The sequence below is a fragment of the Schistocerca americana genome, chromosome 1 (genome assembly GCF_021461395.2).
Source record: "Schistocerca americana isolate TAMUIC-IGC-003095 chromosome 1, iqSchAmer2.1, whole genome shotgun sequence".
In the NCBI taxonomy this organism is placed as follows: Eukaryota; Metazoa; Arthropoda; class Insecta; order Orthoptera; family Acrididae; genus Schistocerca; species Schistocerca americana.
The window spans coordinates 1,002,433,292-1,002,453,882 of NC_060119.1; the positions used below are offsets into that span (position 1 = coordinate 1,002,433,292).

The 20,591-nt window shown below is 47.0% G+C and overlaps 1 protein-coding gene across 1 annotated transcript in view; it reads left to right on the plus strand.

Annotated features, from left to right (window-relative positions):
• The window catches only part of LOC124548715 (sodium leak channel non-selective protein), a 436,855-nt gene that overhangs the window by 327,606 nt on the left and 88,658 nt on the right, over positions 1–20,591 (plus strand). Inside the window, exons 22-24 of the mRNA XM_047125188.1 lie at positions 19,157–19,290; positions 19,378–19,543; positions 19,641–19,835. Of these exons, the coding sequence (XP_046981144.1) occupies positions 19,157–19,290; positions 19,378–19,543; positions 19,641–19,835 (495 nt within the window). The remainder of the gene's footprint in view (positions 1–19,156; positions 19,291–19,377; positions 19,544–19,640; positions 19,836–20,591) is intronic.

Here is a 20,591-nt window from a genome sequence, read left to right on the forward strand (position 1 = left end):
TTCTGTCATAGCCCATACGTGTCTCCAGAATTCCAATGGGGTTCTGTCACCTCTTCACTAATAATACAGCACCTGCTTAAGCTTTTGTTTGGGTGACTCGATGCAGCAAGTGGTAAGTGCCATCTTGAGAGTTTGGTGAGTCTGTCAGTGTGGAGTTTGCAGAATAACATCTGTAACTATGGTGGTGAGTCTCTGGTCTACATTACCATCAACATAAATTACTCTTGGTCCTCCATGATCTTCTGTTGAGAGAAAATATTTTCTAAAATCATGAACCAGATCTCAGAGTGTGCAGATGAAAATAGTGGGACCCTTAACTATAACAGTGGTGTGAATGACACTAATGAGATGACTGGTGAACAGCACACAACTTGTGAATGCATTTGCAGCATTGAAGATATCACTGGAGCTGATAAGTTCACTGCATCTGAGCTGTCATCACTCCTTTGTGTAGAAACCCTCACCAGTTGTAAGCAACAATTCCACCATGCCTTCCATGACTGTGAAAAAATTGTGCAAAATGCTACCATACTTTCTGCTTGTGAACTATTTTCGTCTTGAGGTAATCAACTAGAGAGGCAAATTACAGTAGCCACATATAAGATATCTTGATTTATTATCAGCAGGAAGCAACTTGAAACAACAACACAATCAAAGAACAATTGTAGTTCACCATTCACACGTTCCAAAGACTGTCTGTTGTACTTGACTTGAGGAGACACTTATTCCCACAAATTCAAAGCCAGTTTTTACTTTAGTGAAATGAACTATCAGCACCTTAATGTGTATGGGTGTTGGTGAGTTCACGATAATGAAACAGCTAGCCTTGTATCCATTTTAAAGTGATTACAGTTGCTCACCTCTCATATGGCTATCTACCCTTCACCTCCATAAGGGGTGTTCAGCAGTGGTGCCTGGAAAGTGCTGTGGTGATAGTCATAGCTGTGCAGTGCCTGAGATGAAGGCAGGAACACTGCACAAGGCACAAAGAACACACTATAGATCAGTGTTATGCAGTGTCCTACTCATGAGCATTCACAGAAAAGTATTTATTAGGGTTCAAGATTATAAAATTTTCATTTTTTATATAACTGATTTGGTGAATCTGAGAACATGTCATAACCCATAACTAAATTAAACTGGAAGTGCCCAAAAATATTGTATGGCAAATGACTGATAATTTCAGTTCAGCATTTTTTAAAGATTAATTACTTTGATACCTAAGAGTTCTTTATTAGCAAATGCAAAATACATCTTTTTGTATTGTTATTATTCTGGTGGTCTTCAGTCCGATGACTGGTATGATGCAGTTCTCCACATTAATCTAGCCTGTGCATGGTCCTTCATCTCCACATAACTACAGCAGTCTATATCCATTTGAATATGTCTTGGTCTCCCTCTACAATTTTCCCCATGACTTCCCTCCATCACCAAACTGATAATTTGTAGATGCCTTAGGATGTATCCTATCAACCTATCCCTTCTTTTAGTCAAGTTGTGCCACAAATTTCTTTTTCCATCAGTTCGATTCAGTTCCTCCGCATTAATTATTTGATCTAATAATCTAATTTTTAACATTCTGCTGTAGCACCACATTTCAAAATTTCTATTCTCTTTTTGCCTGAACTGCTTATCATCCTTGGTTAACATCTGTACAAGGCTGCAGTCAACACAAATACTACCAAGAAAGACATTTTTGTATTATCAGTATGAAGATGAGTGCCACCTCTTTGATTTGACAATCAGAAATTATACCCCAATATAACTAAATAAAGCATATTCAATGAGTTAGGAAATAAAGCTAGAAAATATTCACAAAATATATATTTGTTCACATAGCAGTAATCTTAATTTGTCCCTGACAATTAAAACATGAAACAGAAAAAATCTGTAGACTTATAGTAATCCTGTAGATAAATCAGCAAAAGATTGCACTGATCAATGCTCCTCGCAGTGAAGAAACGGGAAAATAAACTCCAATTTTGATGCCATTATAACACTTCATTTGTATACAAAACTTCACATCGGATCGTGTTAATGGATTTATTTTATCATTTTCATGCCTTCTATTTCTAGTTGAATGGCAAAATCAAACTTCAATTAAATGTGTAACTTCCTGGCAGATTAAAACTGTGTGCCCGACCGAGACTCGAACTCGGGACCTTTGCCTTTCGCGGGCAATGTGTTTTGAAAGCTACATATTTTTGTTTGCTTGGATAAAGCTCAATCTAGGCCAGCAATTTACTACATGTATGTGGATTAGATTAGATTAGATTAGATGTACTTTTCATTCCAACTGATCCATAGTGAGTTGATCCTCTAGGATGTGGAACATGTCAGAAAAGAAGAATGCATAATAAATATTCACAAAATAAGAACAGTTATGCTAATATCAAATGAAATTGCCCTTGTGAATGGGGAATCAGCAAAAAAGAAAAAAGAAAAAATCATAAGCATAATTACATTTAAAAGTACATAAAACTTGTCACCAAATATTTAATACACTTAGGTGTATATGATAATCTTGGGATTTGTAGCCACACATCATCAAATAAAAAAATGAATTAAAAAACATTTTACAGCACTTATTTATAGTGATCACATTACTGCACAAAGTTTGTACAGAAGTCTAATTGTATGCAATATTCAATATAATAGAAGGAAACATTCCACGTGGGAAAAATTATATATAAAAACAAAGATGAGGTGACTTACCGAACGAAAGCGCTGGCAGGTCGATAGACACACAAACAAACACAAACATACACACAAAATTCAAGCTTTCGCAACAAACTGTTGCCTCATCAGGAAAGAGGGAAGGAGAGGGGAAGACGAAAGGAAGTGGGTTTTAAGGGAGAGGGTAAGGAGTCATTCCAATCCCGCGAGCGGAAAGACTTACCTTAGGGGGGAAAAAGGACAGGTATACACTCGCACACACGCACATATCCATCCACACATACAGACACAAGCAGACATATTTAAAGACAAAGAGTTTGGGCAGAGATGTCAGTCGAGGCAGAAGTGTAGAGGCAAAGAAGTTGTTGAAAGACAGGTGAGGTATGAGTGGCGGCAACTTGAAATTAGCGGAGATTGAGGCCTGGCGGATGACGAGAAGAGAGGATATACTGAAGGGCAAGTTCCCATCTCTGGAGTTCGGATGGGTTGGTGTTGGTGGGAAGTATCCAGATAACCCGGACGGTGTAACACTGTGCCAAGATGTGCTGGCTGTGCACCAAGGCATGTTTAGCCACAGGGTGATCCTCATTACCAACAAACACTGTCTGCCTGTGTCCATTCATGCGAATGGACAGTTTGTTGCTGGTCATTCCCACATAGAATGCATCACAGTGTAGGCAGGTCAGTTGGTAAATCACGTGGGTGCTTTCACACGTGGCTCTGCCTTTGATCGTGTACACCTTCCGGGTTACAGGACTGGAGTAGGTGGTGGTGGGAGGGTGCATGGGACAGGTTTTGCATCGGGGGCGGTTACAAGGATAGGAGCCAGAGGGTAGGGAAGGTGGTTTGGGGATTTCATAGGGATGAACTAACAGGTTATGAAGGTTAGGTGGACGGCGGAAAGACACTCTTGGCGGAGTGGGGAGGATTTCATGAAGGATGGATCTCATTTCAGGGCAGGATTTGAGGAAGTCGTATCCCTGCTGGAAAGCCACATTCAGAGTCTGGTCCAGTCCCGGAAAGTATCCTGTCACAAGTGGGGCACTTTTGTGGTTCTTCTGTGGGGGATTCTGGGTTTGAGGGGATGAGGAAGTGGCTCTGGTTATTTGCTTCTGTACCAGGTCGGGAGGGTAGTTGCGGGATGCGAAAGCTGTTTTCAGGTTGTTGGTGTAATGATTCAGGGATTCCGGACTGGAGCAGATTCGTTTGCCACGAAGACCTAGGCTGTAGGGAAGGGACCGTTTGATGTGGAATGGGTGGCAGCTGTCATAATGGAGGTACTGTTGCTTGTTGGTGGGTTTGATGTGGACGGACGTGTGAAGTTGGCCATTGGACAGGTGGAGGTCAACGTCAAGGAAAGTGGCATGGGATTTGGAGTAGGACCAGGTGAATCTGATGGAACTAAAGGAGTTGAGGTTGGAGAGGAAATTCTGGGGTTCTTCTTCACTGTGAGTCCAGATCATGAAGATGTCATCAATAAATCTGTACCAAACTTTGGGTTGGCAGACTTGGGTAACCAAGAAGGCTTCCTCTAAGTGACCCATGAATAGGTTGGCGTACGAGGGGGCCATCCTGGTACCCCTGGCTGTTCCCTTTAATTGTTGGTATGTCTGGCCTTCAAAAGTGAAGAAGTTGTGGGTCAGGATGAAGCTGGCTAAGGTAATGAGGAAAGAGGTTTTAGGTAGGGTGGCAGGTGATCGGCGTGAAAGGAAATGCTCCATCGCAGCGAGGCCCTGGACGTGCGGAATATTTGTGTATAAGGACGTGGCATCAATAGTTACAAGGATGGTTTCCGGGGGTAACAGATTGGGTAAGGATTCCAGGAGTTCAAGGAAGTGGTTGGTGTCCTTGATGAAGGGTGGGAGACTGCATGTAATGGGTTGAAGGTGTTGATCTACGTAGGCAGAGATTCGTTCTGTGGGGGCTTAGTAATCAGCTACAATGGGGCGGCCGGGATGATTGGGTTTGCGGATTTTAGGAAGAAGATAGAAGGTAGGGGTGCGGGGTGTCGGTGGGGTCAGGAGGTTGATGGAGTCAGGTGAAAGGTTTTGCAGGGGGCCTAAGGTTCTGAGGATTCCTTGAAGCTCCGCCTGGACATCGGGAATGGGGTTACCTTGGCAAACTTTGTATGTGGTGTTGTCTGAAAGCTGACGCAGTCCCTCAGACACATACTCCCGACGATCAAGTACCACGGTCGTGGAACCCTTGTCCGCCGGAAGAATGACGATGGATCGGTCAGCCTTCAGATCACGGATAGCCTGGGCTTCAGCAGTGGTGATGTTGGGTGTAGGATTAAGGTTTTTTAAGAAGGATTGAGATGCAAGGCTGGAAGTCAGAAATTCCTGGAAGGTTTGGAGAGGGTGATTTTGAGGAAGAGGAGGTGGGTCCCGCTGTGACGGAGGACGGAACTGTTGCAGGCAGGGTTCAATTTGGATGGTGTCTTGAGGAGTCGGATGATTAGGAGTAGGATTAGGATCATTTTTCTTCGTGGCGAAGTGATACTTCCAGCAGAGAGTACGAGTGTAGGACAGTAAATCTTTGACGAGGGCTGTTTGGTTGAATCTGGGAGTGGGGCTGAAGGTGAGGCCTTTGGATAGGACAGAGGTTTCGGATTGGGAGAGAGGTGTGGAGGAAAGGTTAACTACTGAATTAGGGTGTTGGGGTTCCAGATTGTGTTGATCGGAATTTTGAGGTTTTGGAGGGAGTGGAGCTGGAAGTGGGAGATTGAGTAGATGGGAGAGACTGGGTTTGTGTGCAATGAGAGGAGGTTGTGAAGGGTGAGTGAGTTGCCTTTCCGGAGGTGGGAAACCAGGAGATTGGATAGTTTTTTGAGGTGGAGGGTGGCATGCTGTTCTAATTTACGGTTGGCCTGTAGGAGGATGCTCTGAACAGCCGGTGTGGAAGTGGGAGAGGAAAGATTAAGGACTTTTATTAAGGATAGGAGTTGACGGGTGTGTTCATTGGCTGAGTTGATGTGTAGGTGAAGGATTAGGTGGGTGAGGGCAATGGATTGTTCAGTTTGGAACTGGTATAGGGACTGATGGAAGGAAGGGTTGCAGCCAGAGATGGGAACTTTAAGTGTGAGGCCTTTGGGGGTGATGCCAAATGTCAGACAAGCCTGAGAAAATAGAATATGGGAGCGTAATCTGGCTAGGGCGAAGGCATGTTTGCGGAGGGAATGTAAATAAAACTTAATGGGGTCGTTGTGGGGGTGTTGTGAGGGTGACATGGTATTAGAAGGTGGAAAGTGTAACATGAGGTGAAATGAAAATGAAAATAAAAATATATGGGGAGAGATAAAGGTGAACCGGAAAGTAACTGGAGATCTGGAATGAAAAAAGGCGAAAAGGTGTTGGTTACAGCTGGGCTATGTTGGACTTGGGTTGGTAGACAACGATGTGCATAAAGGTTAGGTGGTTGTGTTGCCGCCAAAACACGTTAAAGGACGGAGAAATTCGGGAAAATTTCGAAAAATGTGTTTTGGCGGCAACACAACCACCTAACCTTTATGCGCATCGTTGTCTACCAACCCAAGTCCAACATAGCCCAGCTGTAACCAACACCTTTTCGCCTTTTTTCATTCCAGATCTCCAGTTACTTTCCGGTTCACCTTTATCTCTCCCCATATATTTTTATTTTCATTTTCATTTCACCTCATGTTACACTTTCCACCTTCTAATACCATGTCACCCTCACAACACCCCCACAACGACCCCATTAAGTTTTATTTACATTCCCTCCGCAAACATGCCTTCGCCCTAGCCAGATTACGCTCCCATATTCTATTTTCTCAGGCTTGTCTGACATTTGGCATCACCCCCAAAGGCCTCACACTTAAAGTTCCCATCTCTGGCTGCAACCCTTCCTTCCATCAGTCCCTATACCAGTTCCAAACTGAACAATCCATTGCCCTCACCCACCTAATCCTTCACCTACACATCAACTCAGCCAATTAACACACCCGTCAACTCCTATCCTTAATAAAAGTCCTTAATCTTTCCTCTCCCACTTCCACACCGGCTGTTCAGAGCATCCTCCTACAGGCCAACCGTAAATTAGAACAGCATGCCACCCTCCACCTCAAAAAACTATCCAATCTCCTGGTTTCCCACCTCCGGAAAGGCAACTCACTCACCCTTCACAACCTTTCCAGCAAACCTCAACCTCCTCTCATTGCACACAAACCCAGTCTCTCCCATCTACTCAATCTCCCACTTCCAGCTCCACTCCCTCCAAAACCTCAAAATTCCGATCAACACAATCTGGAACCCCAACACCCTAATTCAGTAGTTAACCTTTCCTCCAAACCTCTCTCCCAATCCGAAACCTCTGTCCTATCCAAAGGCCTCACCTTCAGCCCCACTCCCAGATTCAACCAAACAGCCCTCGTCAAAGATTTACTGTCCTACACTCGTACTCTCTGCTGGAAGTATCACTTCGCCACGAAGAAAAATGATCCTAATCCTACTCCTAATGATCCGACTCCTCAAGACACCATCCAAATTGAACCCTGCCTGCAACAGTTCTGTCCTCCGTCACAGCGGGACCCACCTCCTCTTCCTCAAAATCACCCTCTCCAAACCTTCCAGGAATTTCTGACTTCCAGCCTTGCATCTCAATCCTTCTTAAAAAACCTTAATCCTACACCCAACATCACCACTGCTGAAGCCCAGGCTATCCGTGATCTGAAGGCTGACCGATCCATCGTCATTCTTCCGGCGGACAAGGGTTCCACGACCGTGGTACTTGATCGTCGGGAGTATGTGTCTGAGGGACTGCGTCAGCTTTCAGACAACACCACATACAAAGTTTGCCAAGGTAACCCCATTCCCGATGTCCAGGCGGAGCTTCAAGGAATCCTCAGAACCTTAGGCCCCCTGCAAAACCTTTCACCTGACTCCATCAACCTCCTGACCCCACCGACACCCCGCACCCCTACCTTCTACCTTCTTCCTAAAATCCGCAAACCCAATCATCCCGGCCGCCCCATTGTAGCTGATTACTAAGCCCCCACAGAATGAATCTCTGCCTACGTAGATCAACACCTTCAACCCATTACATGCAGTCTCCCACCCTTCATCAAGGACACCAACCACTTCCTTGAACTCCTGGAATCCTTACCCAATCTGTTACCCCCGGAAACCATCCTTGTAACTATTGATGCCACGTCCTTATACACAAATATTCCGCACGTCCAGGGCCTCGCTGCGATGGAGCATTTCCTTTCACGCCGATCACCTGCCACCCTACCTAAAACCTCTTTCCTCATTACCTTAGCCAGCTTCATCCTGACCCACAACTTCTTCACTTTTGAAGGCCAGACATACCAACAGTTAAAGGGAACAGCCATGGGTACCAGGATGGCCCCCTCGTACGCCAACCTATTCATGGGTCGCTTAGAGGAAGCCTTCTTGGTTACCCAAGTCTGCCAACCCAAAGTTTGGTACAGATTTATTGATGACATCTTCATGATCTGGACTCACAGTGAAGAAGAACTCCAGAATTTCCTCTCCAACCTCAACTCCTTTGGTTCCATCAGATTCACCTGGTCCTACTCCAAATCCCATGCCACTTTCCTTGACGTTGACCTCCACCTGTCCAATGGCCAACTTCACACGTCCGTCCACATCAAACCCACCAACAAGCAACAGTACCTCCATTATGACAGCTGCCACCCATTCCACATCAAACGGTCCCTTCCCTACAGCCTAGGTCTTCGTGGCAAACGAATCTGCTCCAGTCCGGAATCCCTGAATCATTACACCAACAACCTGAAAACAGCTTTCGCATCCCGCAACTACCCTCCCAACCTGGTACAGAAGCAAATAACCAGAGCCACTTCCTCATCCCCTCAAACCCATCCCCCTGCGGGTTCGGGGGTAAGAATAGGCCCGCGGTATTCCTGCCTGTCGTAAGAGGCGACTAAAAGGAGTCTCAAACGTTTCGGCCTTATGTGGTGGTCCCCTCTCGGGTTTGACCTCCATCTATCTAAATTATTCCGAAGAGCGAGCCAATTGGGGAAGGGCACCTTACATGGTGCACTGTATCCTTCGTGCAATTAGACCTATAGCCGTCTTTCTCGTCGTTGCAATGGTGTCCCGCTCGTTTTCGATCTCTTGGGCGATTACCACGCTGCACTCTGCAGTGTTTCTTTTAACTGTGACGACGACCTTGGCCATTTTTGCACCTAAGATCCAGCACGGTAGCCAGTCCGTTGTGGTGGGGTCGCCATGTACCCTCTTGGTTGTAGCCCCCTGACAACACAGGGATCGCTCTACTGATGCCTGCGCCGTTCACTCCCCACGTATGCCAAGGAGTAGATGCCCATCTCCCTGGGGCATCGGGACTCCCGGCAATGGCCATCCTGCCAGGTGGCCTTTGCTGTGGCTGGGTGGCGCCCGTGGGGAGGGCCCTTGGTCGGAGTAGGTGGCATCAGGGCGGATGACCCGCAATGAAGCGCGGTACATCATCTCTTGCTGGCGGCCAGCCGTCAGCAGTCTCTAAGCGTTCCAAAGCTCAATTCAAGGCTAATGTGTATGACCCCAAATCGTTCCCCTCCCTGGCCACACCATGGGAGGAACGAAGGGTTATGAATGAGAGCGAAAGATACTCGCCCCGGTATCTCGTCTGTACCAGAGCTGATGGGGAATCTTTTATGTCCGTGAAGCCTCAATTCTTTGTAGAGCATTTAGAGGACAAGTTTGGGGAGGTGGAGGGCTTGTCCAAGATGCGGTCCGGATCGGTGTTGCTAAAAACGGCATCCTCCGCCCAGTCGCGGGCCTTGCTCGCTTGTACTAAGCTGGGGGATGTCTCTGTCACTATCACGCCCCATAAGAGTCTGAACATGGTCCAGGGCATTATCTTTCACAGGGATCTGCTTTTACAGTCCGACGACGAGCTGCGCGCCAACTTGGAGCGCCGAGGTGTCCATTTCGTCCGGCGCGTCCACCGGGGTCCGAGGGATCGTCAAGTTGCCACCGGTGCCTTCATCTTGGCCTTCGAGGGTGACACGTTACCTGAGAAGGTCAAGGTGATGGTGTACCGTTGTGATGTCAAGCCGTATATCCCTCCCCCGATGCGGTGCTTCAAGTGTTGGAAGTTCGGCCACATGTCTTCCCGCTGTGCGTCCGACCTCGTCTGTCGCGATTGCGGTCGACCTTCCCATCCTGATCATCCCTGTGCGCCGCCTCCAATCTGTGTGAACTGTGGTGCGCACCATCCGCCTTGCTCGCCGGACTGTCCGATTCTGCAGAAGGAGCGGAAGATCATGGAAATAAAGACTCTCGACCGCCTGACGTACACTGAGGCGAAGCGGAAATATGATCGGCTTCATCCGGTGCGCATGACAACTTCTTATGCCGCAACTGTCACTCCTTCTACAATTCCCTCCGCTCCAGGCAGCTCTCAGAGTAGAAGTCCCACACCTGCCCCCTTGATGGTGGGGGGCACTAAACCTCCTGTTGCTCCTGCTCCATCTACTTCAGGAGCAGCACCCCCCCAACCATCGGGGACATCAGTCCCCCCTTCCCAGCCGGAGAAGCGTAAGCCTTCTTCGGCTACTCTCGTAAGGAAGGGGTCCCTTGGGGACCTCCCTTCCCAAGTTCCGTCCGGTACAAAGGCCGACAGCCGCAAGTGGCTTAAACAACCGCCGGTCCCTGGTCGTAGGGACACACGGTCGTCGTCTGTCCCTGACACCGACCCAGTTGCGCCCTCCCAGCCTGCGCCACCAAAGGCACAGCGCGAGAAGCAGCACAAGAAGAAACTCCCCAAGGCTACCGACATTGCGGTGGCACCCATTCCACCGCTTCCTACAAGCTCTGCGTCTGAGGATGAGGTGGAGATCCTGGCGTCCGCTGAGGACCTGGATCTCGCCAGTCCCTCGGATGCAGTACATGGCTGTTGTCCAGGTGGTGACTCCGTAGCAGCAGGGGCCCCGGAGGCGTAATCTGCCTCCCCAGTCCCTTCACGCCTTTCCCATCCATGGCTAATAACATCCTCCAGTGGAACTGCAGCGGTTTCTTCCACCATCTAGCTGAGCTCCGCCACCTTATCAGCCGTCATCCTTTCCTTTGCATTGCTCTGCAGGAAACTTGGTTTCCAGCAATGCGAACCCCCGCCCTCCGTGGCTATCGGGGTTATTTTAAGAACCGGGCAGCTTATGCAAGGGTGTCTGGTGGCGTCTGCATATATGTCCTGAACTCTCTTCACAGCGAGTTTGTGCCTCTACAAACAGCTTTAGAGGCTGTCGCTGTTCGGGTGTGGACGCCCCAGGCCATTACCGTCTGCAGTATTTACCTTCCACCTGATGGTACTGTCGCGCAGCATGTCCTGGCTGCTCTGATAGCACAACTGCCGCCACCTTTTTTGCTGCTGGGCGATTTCAATGCCCACAACCCTCTATGGGTTGGGACTGTCTCCGATGATCGTGGTCGGGCCATGGAGCATGTGTTGGCTCAGCTCGACCTTAGCCTCTTAAACACCGGTGCTCCCACGCATTTCAGTGTGGCCCATGGCTCGTTCTCGGCCATCGATCTCTCTATTTGCAGCCCTGGACTTGTCCCATCCCTCCACTGGAGGGTGCATCCTGACCTGTGTGGTAGTGACCATTTTCCCATCTATTTGTCACTGCCCCAGTGTCATTCTTCTGGGCGCTTGCCCCGCTGGGCTCTCCACAGGGCTGACTGGCCAGCTTTTACTTCCGCTGTAACCATTGCGTCTCCCCCACAGGGTGACATTGACGAGGTGGTCCGTGTTTTAACCACGTCCATCATTTCAGCGGCCGAGGCTACCATCCCCCGTTCCTCTGGCCTCGCTCGGCGGAAGGCTGTCCCCTGGTGGTCGCCGGAGATTGCTGAGGCTATTCGCGACCGTAGGCGGGCTCTCCAGCGTCATAGGCGGCACCCGTCTCTGGAGACCCTCATCGCCTTTAAGAGGCTCCGTGCCTTCGCCCGTCGACTTATTGCACGGTGTAAGCAGGAGTGCTGGGAGAGGTACGTCTCCTCCCTGGGCTCCCATGTCTCGTCCTCGCACGTGTGGTCCCGGATCCGGCGGATTTATGGCTCCCAGACCCCTGTGGGTGTCCCTGGGCTCTCCTTGGACGGCGCTGTCTGCACGGACGCTGCCGCCATTGCTGAACGGCTAGCCGCGCACTTTGCTCAGAGCTCTGCGACTGCTTCCTATCCCCCCGCCTTTCGCTCTCTAAAGGAGCGAGCCGAGCGGACGCCGTTCTCATTCCACACGCGTCATTATGAAACTTACAATGCTCCTTTCAGCGAGAGGGAACTCCTCGCTGCCCTCGCCGATTGCCCTGATACTGCACCAGGACCGGACTGCATCCACGCGCAGATGCTGAAGCATCTCTCCAGGGCCTGCCAGAGACACATCCTCACCATCTTTAACCGCATTTGGAGCGAGGGCGTGTTCCCGTCGCAATGGCGAGAGGGTCTTATTGTCTCCATCGTGAAGCCCGGTGCGGACCCACTGGCGGTGGACAGCTATCGTCCCATTACCCTCACCAACGTTTTGTGCAAATTGCTCGAACGTATGGTGGGGCGGCGTTTGTGTTGGGTCCTTGAGTCGCGCGGTCTCCTCGCTCCATCTCAGGGTGGCTTCCGTCGGGGCCGGTCTGCAGTGGACAATTTGGTGCGGCTGGAATCTGCTGTCCGTACGGCTTTTGCCCGACGTCAGCACCTTGTTGCTGTATTTTTCGATCTGCGGAAGGCGTATGACACCACATGGAGGCATCACATCCTCGCCACGTTGCATGGGTGGGGTCTTCGTGGTCGGCTCCCGGCTTTTCTTCAAAGCTTTTTATTGCGCCGCTCTTTCCGGGTGCAAGTCGGTGCCACCTCTAGTTCCTCTTATATACAGGAAAATGGGGTCCCGCAGGGCTCGGTGTTGAGCGTCTCGTTATTTCTAGTGGCCATTAATGGTCTGGCTGCAGCAGTGGGGTCGTCGGTGTCTCCTTCTTTGTATGCCGACGACTTCTGCATCTCATTTAGCTCCACGACTACGGGAGTCGCCGAACGCAGGTTGCAAGTCGCCGTTCGCAAGGCAGCATCATGGGCTCTGGCTCATGGTTTTCAGTTCTCTGCTGCCAAGACTCGGGTTATGCACTTCTGCAGGCGTCGGACGGTCCACCCTCATCCTGACCTTTACCTCGACGGCCACCTGCTTGAAGTGGTGGACACTTGCCGCTTCTTGGGACTCGTGTTTGATGCCCGGCTCACATGGGTTCCTCATGTTATTCAGCTGAAGCAAAAATGCTGGCGGCACCTCAACGCCCTCCGCTGCCTTAGCCACACGTCTTGGGGTGCAGATCGCTGCACGCTACTGCAATTGTACAGAGCTCTTGTGCAGTCCCGGCTTGATTATGGGAGCCTGGCCTATGGGTCTGCGTCCCCCTCAGTGTTGAAGTTGTTAGACCCCATACATCACTGTGGGGTTCGGCTTGCTACTGGCGCTTTTCGCACCAGCCCCGTGGATAGTCTACTGGTGGAGGCCGGGGTTCCCCCGCTGCGGATTCGCCGCCATCGTCTGCTCGCCGACTATGCTGTCCACGTACATTGCTCGCCAGGCCATCCCAATCGTCGCCTGCTTTTCCCTGCCTTGGTCCACCACCTGCCCGAATGGCGACCTCGGTCTGGGCTTTCCGTAGCTGTCCGTGTCCAGTCCCTGCTGTCAGAACTGGGGTCATTCCCTCTTCTGCCTCCCTTCCGGGTCCGTACACCTACGCCTCCCTGGTGTTTGTCCCGGCCGTCCGTCCGTCTGGATTTGGCACAGGGACCTAAGGACTCGGTTCCGCCTGTGGCCCTCCGTCGCCGTTTTCTTGCGCTCCTCGACTCATTTCCGGGCTGTGAGCCTGTCTACACTGATGGTTCCCTGGTTGATGGTCGCACTGCCTACGCTTTTGCTCACGCTGCCCATGTTGAGCAACGCTCCTTGCCGGCTGGCTGCAGTATTTTTACTGCAGAGCTGGTGGCCATCTTGCGAGCTCTTGAGCATATGCGTTCCTGCTCAGATGCGTCCGTCGTCATCTGCAGTGACTCCCTGAGCAGCCTTCAGGCCATCGACCGCTGCTATCCCTCCTCTCCTCTGGTGTCCTCCATTCAGGAGGCTGTTTCCGACATTGCCCGTTCTGGTCGTTCGGTGGTCTTGGTGTGGACACCCGGTCATGTTGGCATCCCTGGGAACGAACGTGTAGACAGGCTGGCCAAAGGGGCGATCGACGCCCCGTCTTTGGAGATCGGCCTTACGGCTCGCGACCAGCAGCTGGTGTTGCGCCGTAAGCTGATTGGGATGTGGGCTGCTGAGTGGCGTGGCATGACAGCCCCGAATAAACTGCAGGCTGTCAAGGAGACGACCGATGTGTGGCGTTCCTCCCTGCGGGCTTCTCGCAGGGACTCGGTAGTCCTGTGTCGGCTGCGCATCGGCCGTACATACCTGACGCACGGCCATCTGTTGCGTCAGGAGGATCCCCCCTTGTGTCGGTGTGGGTCCCGGCTGACGGTCGGCCACATTTTGCTGGAGTGTCCTCGACTGCGCACACTCCGGCAATCTTTTAATCTCCCGGGCACTTTGGCTTTGGTTTTATCCGACGATGCCTCCATGGCTGATACCGTTTTAAATTTTATCCGTGGTAGTCCGTTTTATGGTTCGATTTAGGGAGGTCCTGCGCCTTTCCCTTTCTGTGTCTATTGTCCTTGTGTCTGTTGCTGTTCTGGTGTGCCGTGAGATGGTTGACTCTTTCCCATTTTTGATCTCGTGGTCAGTCAGCCAGTCTCCGGCCATCTTCCTTTCTTCTGTTTCTTTCTGTCTGGTGTTCCTCTGTCCTGTTCTTGTCTGTAGTGTTTGTTGCTGAATTTGTGTGCTTTTAGCGCCTGGGGGGACGTCTCCTCCCCCTTTGGTTTTTATCTGCTTCGTAGATTTTCGGCTCACCTGATTTTGGAATGGGGGACTGATGACCTTCGCTGTTTAGTCCCCCTTAAACATCCAACAACCACCACCAACCACCACCTCAAACCCAGAATCCCCCACAGAAGAACCACAAAAGTGCCCCACTTGTGACAGGATACTTTCCGGGACTGGACCAGACTCTGAATGTGGCTTTCCAGCAGGGATACGACTTCCTCAAATCCTGCCCTGAAATGAGATCCATCCTTCATGAAATCCTCCCCACTCCGCCAAGAGTGTCTTTCCGCCGTCCACCTAACCTTCATAACCTGTTAGTTCATCCCTATGAAATCCCCAAACCACCTTCCCTACCCTCTGGCTCCTATCCTTGTAACCGCCCCCGATGCAAAACCTGTCCCATGCACCCTCCCACCACCACCTACTCCAGTCCTGTAACCCGGAAGGTGTACACGATCAAAGGCAGAGCCACGTGTGAAAGCACCCACGTGATTTACCAACTGACCTGCCTACACTGTGATGCATTCTATGTGGGAATGACCAGCAACAAACTGTCCATTCACATGAATGGACACAGGCAGACAGTGTTTGTTGGTAATGAGGATCACCCTGTGGCTAAACATGCCTTGGTGCACAGCCAGCACATCTTGGCACAGTGTTACACCGTCCGGGTTATCTGGATACTTCCCACCAACACCAACCTATCCGAACTCCGGAGATGGGAACTTGCCCTTCAGTATATCCTCTCTTCTCATCATCCGCCAGGCCTCAATCTCCGCTAATTTCAAGTTGCCGCCACTCATACCTCACCTGTCTTTCAACAACTTCTTTGCCTCTACACTTCTGCCTCGACTGACATCTCTGCCCAAACTCTTTGTCTTTAAATATGTCTGCTTGTGTCTGTATGTGTGGATGGATATGTGCGTGTGTGCGAGTGTATACCTGTCCTTTTTTCCCCCTAAGGTAAGTCTTTCCGCTCGCGGGATTGGAATGACTCCTTACCCTCTCCCTTAAAACCCACTTCCTTTCGTCTTCCCCTCTCCTTCCCTCTTTCCTGATGAGGCAACAGTTTGTTGCGAAAGCTTGAATTTTGTGTGTATGTTTGTGTTTGTTTGTGTGTCTATCAACTTGTATGCAATATTCGCATTATTTGATATTATTAATATCATACGCACATCAGTTGGTTCTGACAGTCTCAAATTGGTCAGCGCAAATGACTCTTAACAGCCTAGGAGTGAACCAAGATGTCCTTGTGTCCCCAGTTTTACGTATTATAGTACAGTCCTGCCAACTGTGACTGAATGTTGCCCTCCACGTAGCTTTAGAATTCGCCAATTCCTTGTTGTGTATAGCTCTATAGCTCTTCCTGTGTTTTAAATTTCAGGCCCTTTTTCCTCTCCTCTAGTCCAGAAAATATTTTCTCTTTTCAGCTCACACATTTGGGTCCATATATGAAGTACAGAGGAACACATGTTCTGTAAAGCTTCACATCTGCCTTGGCTACAGGGCAGTGCTAAAACCACTGTCACAAAAAGAAAAAGGCATAATTTTCCATGAACTGACTAAAAATCAAAGGAAGCCAAGTTATATAGTGATTACAAGTGCCACAATATATCCTGTCACATTCAGCAGTTCTAAATCTACAGCTTGGTATAATTACAGAAGGCCTGCACCATCCCCTACCCGGTTGACACTTCCTTGTGGATATTTATGATCCTGCTGTAAATAGTCTTTGTTCCAGTTGGGGCTGCCTGTGAATAAAGTTTTACTGTGCAAGACTGATATCTCAGGAAAAAATGAGAAGAAAAGTTATTTATGCTAATTAGTAAGAGTGCAAGGTTGAGGCTTGCTTCCCATATTATCAAACTTCTTTTTTCATATACAGATATTCTAGATCTTATTTTAGAATAAATTCAGACAGGAAATATAACTTAGGTTAAAAATTGCATTATAAAATACACATCTGTACTACCATTATTTATTAAACACAATCAATTTCAGTCCTACATTAGACCATTTTTGGGGCTCGAAAGCAACTCGGCTATGCATTCTCAGAATTTCAAGATCAATTGTAACTTGTAGGCTGTCCCATTACTATTATTAACTGTGTATGTGTAACGTTTATATCCTGACAACATCAGAGGTGATTGTGCACCCTCTTATCATGTTTTGAACAGACAAAAGCACTGTTGCACACCCAACAAAAATCACTGTCTATTTTATACCAAAAAAAGTATACAGCATGACCATATATAAACACAAGAATCTCATCAACAAAATTTGGTGAGAGACCCTAACAAAGTGCTAATTATCATAGTTTTCACGTATTGGATTACAACTGATAATTTTAACAGCTAAGAATCTAAGAATGTAACTTATTATAGCACCATATAGCAGAGATGGTGAGTCGCAAATAGGCACAACAAAAAGCCTGTCCCAAATAAAGCTTTTGGCCAGTAAGCTCTTCATCAAAAATAGATCTCACACACACACACACACACACACACACTTTTCATAATATTGTTACGTTCCATCCTGGATTTTCCATTGTTTGAATGTAACTTATGTTAGATGTTGAACTCATATGCCAGAGGAGCAAGTTCTTTCCATGGTTGGTTGTGTGTGACAAGTTGAAACTGAGTAATACTGTGCATAGAGTAGGGAAATCAGTTCTAAGATCAGTTGTTGCTTCCCTCGCGATTCAAGACTTGTTGAGCTGACATTTACTCTGTAACTATAGAGATATTATTACAAGTCCTTTGCCTTTGAATACTGGGTGCTCACAACAGACACTATCTTAGGTAAGTCATAAAGGCCATAGATTTATTCTTTACTCAGTGCACTCATACCTTCCCTGGCCCAGTTGGTATTCTAGCTGGACATATGATATGTAATCAGTTATCAGTTTGTAATTTGCCGGGCTGTATCCTCACTCAGTAGCCCAAATGTAACGTGCCGGGCTGTATCCTCACCCGGGGCACCACATGTAACGTGCCGGGACATGTCCTTATTTATTAGTGCCACTTAAAGTTCACGTCACAACCGGATGTACCGGTATTGAAACATTTCCTCACCCAGTAGATAGTGCGCAGTGTTCTCGACCTACCTTGCTTTGTTTATTCAATGTTGTCTTCCTGGTAGCTGCGTCCATCTCACCTAAATCACACTGAAATTAAGAAGCCAGGTGAAGTTTTCCAAAATCAAAAATCAAAATCGTATTCATTGTTGAACATTTATGCCAACCACAGTGCGATTTATTTGTTATCACTCGCACACACAATATCATGTGACCAGGCCTCTTACACTTAATCGTCACAATAGGTAGGTCAAAAACTTCCAGTCTTTAACAAAGTTCACAATTACAATTACCGAAAAATTAACCAACTTGCTGCACTTTTGCTCCAAGAGAATCTGACTGAGAACTAACTGAGAACTGCACCAGCTTGGACATTATATAGACGAGCGCTTGAATATTTGACTATTTCTGTTAATATATTATAGTTTATATTTCCCCAGGGTTAAAATGATCCTTTCTAACTGGTTTTGAAGTTAACTATTGGGTTTTGTTATTTAAATAACATGAGTGAGTTGTATCAATTTAAATACGCTGAACTAACTTATGCATCCGCCGTGGGAATTCCCGACTTATAACCACGGCAGCCCTTTTGAACAATAATTTTTACATATTCAAATTTACTTAATTCTTAATTAATGCACTTACAAAGTTGAGACTGGAGTTATTTTACGTAGGAAAATAAAGGTAGCAAAAGTATCGAAACAGATCTCGGAATTATTTGGTAGTTTGGTCACAATTGGCACTGAAAGTCATACAGGCTACAGATTTTAAGTCTTAATATCTATTTAACTAACAGACTTTGGGTTAATTTAAACACTTTGCTGGAATCAGTAAAATTTAGGCTTTTGTTTGGATGCAGTCTTATAGCTGAATTTGATCTATTAGCTCACTCGAATTTTACTTAATATGTATTTCACAATATACATCATTGTCCATAACTGTTAATAGTATGCATTTCCAATAAAACTGATTAGCTCATTACATTCAGAATAGATATTAGAATGTACTGAAATAATAGATTTTACTAGGGGAATTTTATTTAAACTATTTCTGAATTCCGTACTATGAGGCTGAAGGCCAAAGAATCTGTAGTAGTGTAGTGTAGTAGTGAAAATGAAAAAAAAATAAAAGTTCATTGCTTAAATAAGTTACTGAAGGAGTGTAAAACCAAAACAGGATAGCAGTGGGCAACCCTGTTTCGTTACAAGCTTTCCCTTAGATTTCCTTATCAGTACATACCAACATACTCTGTATTCAGATCAAAGTGACCTTATGTACTATATTTAAGAAACACATGTTGCATGTTATCACTTTTATGTGTTTTGTTGGTTTCTTCATTGCTGGTAATTTTATAATATTATTAGAAGTGAGTGTCGGATGTTAAATGTATTAAGCACTTCTATTGAATGAAATAAACATGTTAGATGGAAAAATCAAGACATTAATTGAAGAATTTATTCATGATTGTTTATCAGTTTTGTTATTTTGTTCCAGGTCCATGCAATATACATTCACATTTACATCTTTCTTGGCTGTATGATTGGACTGACACTTTTTGTTGGTGTGGTAATAGCAAATTACTCAGAAAATAAGGGGACTGCCTTGCTTACAGTTGATCAGAGGAGATGGTAATAGCATTTGTAGCTATGTAGTTTGAAAAATATGCCAAGATTTTTCATTCATATATTTACATTCAACTGATAAATTTCTGATAGGTGTGATTTAAAGAAAAGATTGAAAATTGCTCAACCACTTCATTTACCTCCAAGACCTGATGGAAAGAAATTTCGAGCATTCATCTATGATATTACACAAAATATCTACTTCAAACGTTTTATTGCTCTCATGGTTCTCCTCAACAGCAGTTTACTTTGTGTGTCTGTAAGTTTAAATTTCATGTTTTTCTTTATTGATCACCATATGTTAGAATTTTTGTTGGTAACTTATCTGCAATATCTCTGATATGCCTTCTTCACAGTGGAGGGAAGAAGAATCTCACACAGACCCACTGGCAACAGTTAGTACAGTTCTGACATTAATTTTTGTGGTAGAGGTTGTGATGAAAAATATTGCCTTCACCCCAAGAGGTTACTGGCAGTCGAGAAGAAATCGTTATGATCTACTAGTCACAGTTCTTGGAGTAATTTGGATGTTTATCAATGCAACTCTCAGGGTAAGTTTATAACATATTTTTTGTTTGCAAAATAATGTCACAGTTTTAAAAACCATTTTTTATTGTAGTGACTGCTACACAGTGAAATAATCTGAAGACAATTAAATTCTGATTTATTGACTCCATAAGTGTACTCATTGGTGAAACAATTAATCTGAGCAGAGTAATCCTGAAGCAAAGTCCAGCAGTAGAACCAAGGTCATTGTAGGACAGAGCACAACAATATGATCACTGTGGTTCAGAAATGATGTGAAGTGTGGAGATTTGGCCACAACCTAAGTAAGCCACCATAGTTCAGATGAGTGATAGAAGGCGTGTTGTGAGCATCTGCATGCGCACATGTGTTGGAGACTCGCAACAGGGAAGCAGGTGCTGCTCCTGATGGCCATCTCCAGAATGAATGCCATGGGGTAGCTAACGAGTCGTGATGACTTAGCACAGTGTCACAAAAGACAAAACTGGTGCACGGCTGTATAAGTGGCCACATGTAAAGTGCACAAATTTCGAGGGGTGAGTAGATAGGCAGCAGTAGCCCCTGCTGGAGTAGTCACTGCTCAAGATATGGATGCCTAGTAGTGTCAGCAATGCAGTAAAATATGAGTGTTAACACATTCCTCCTTCCTCAGGAGAGGCTTGTTGATGGCTGTAAAAGCTGCGAGACTCTTTATGTGCTGGTGGCCTTCCATGAACACGATGAACATGGCACTGTCAGCTATCGGAGCCACCAGCAGCCCCATACTTGCATGTTGCAGGCTG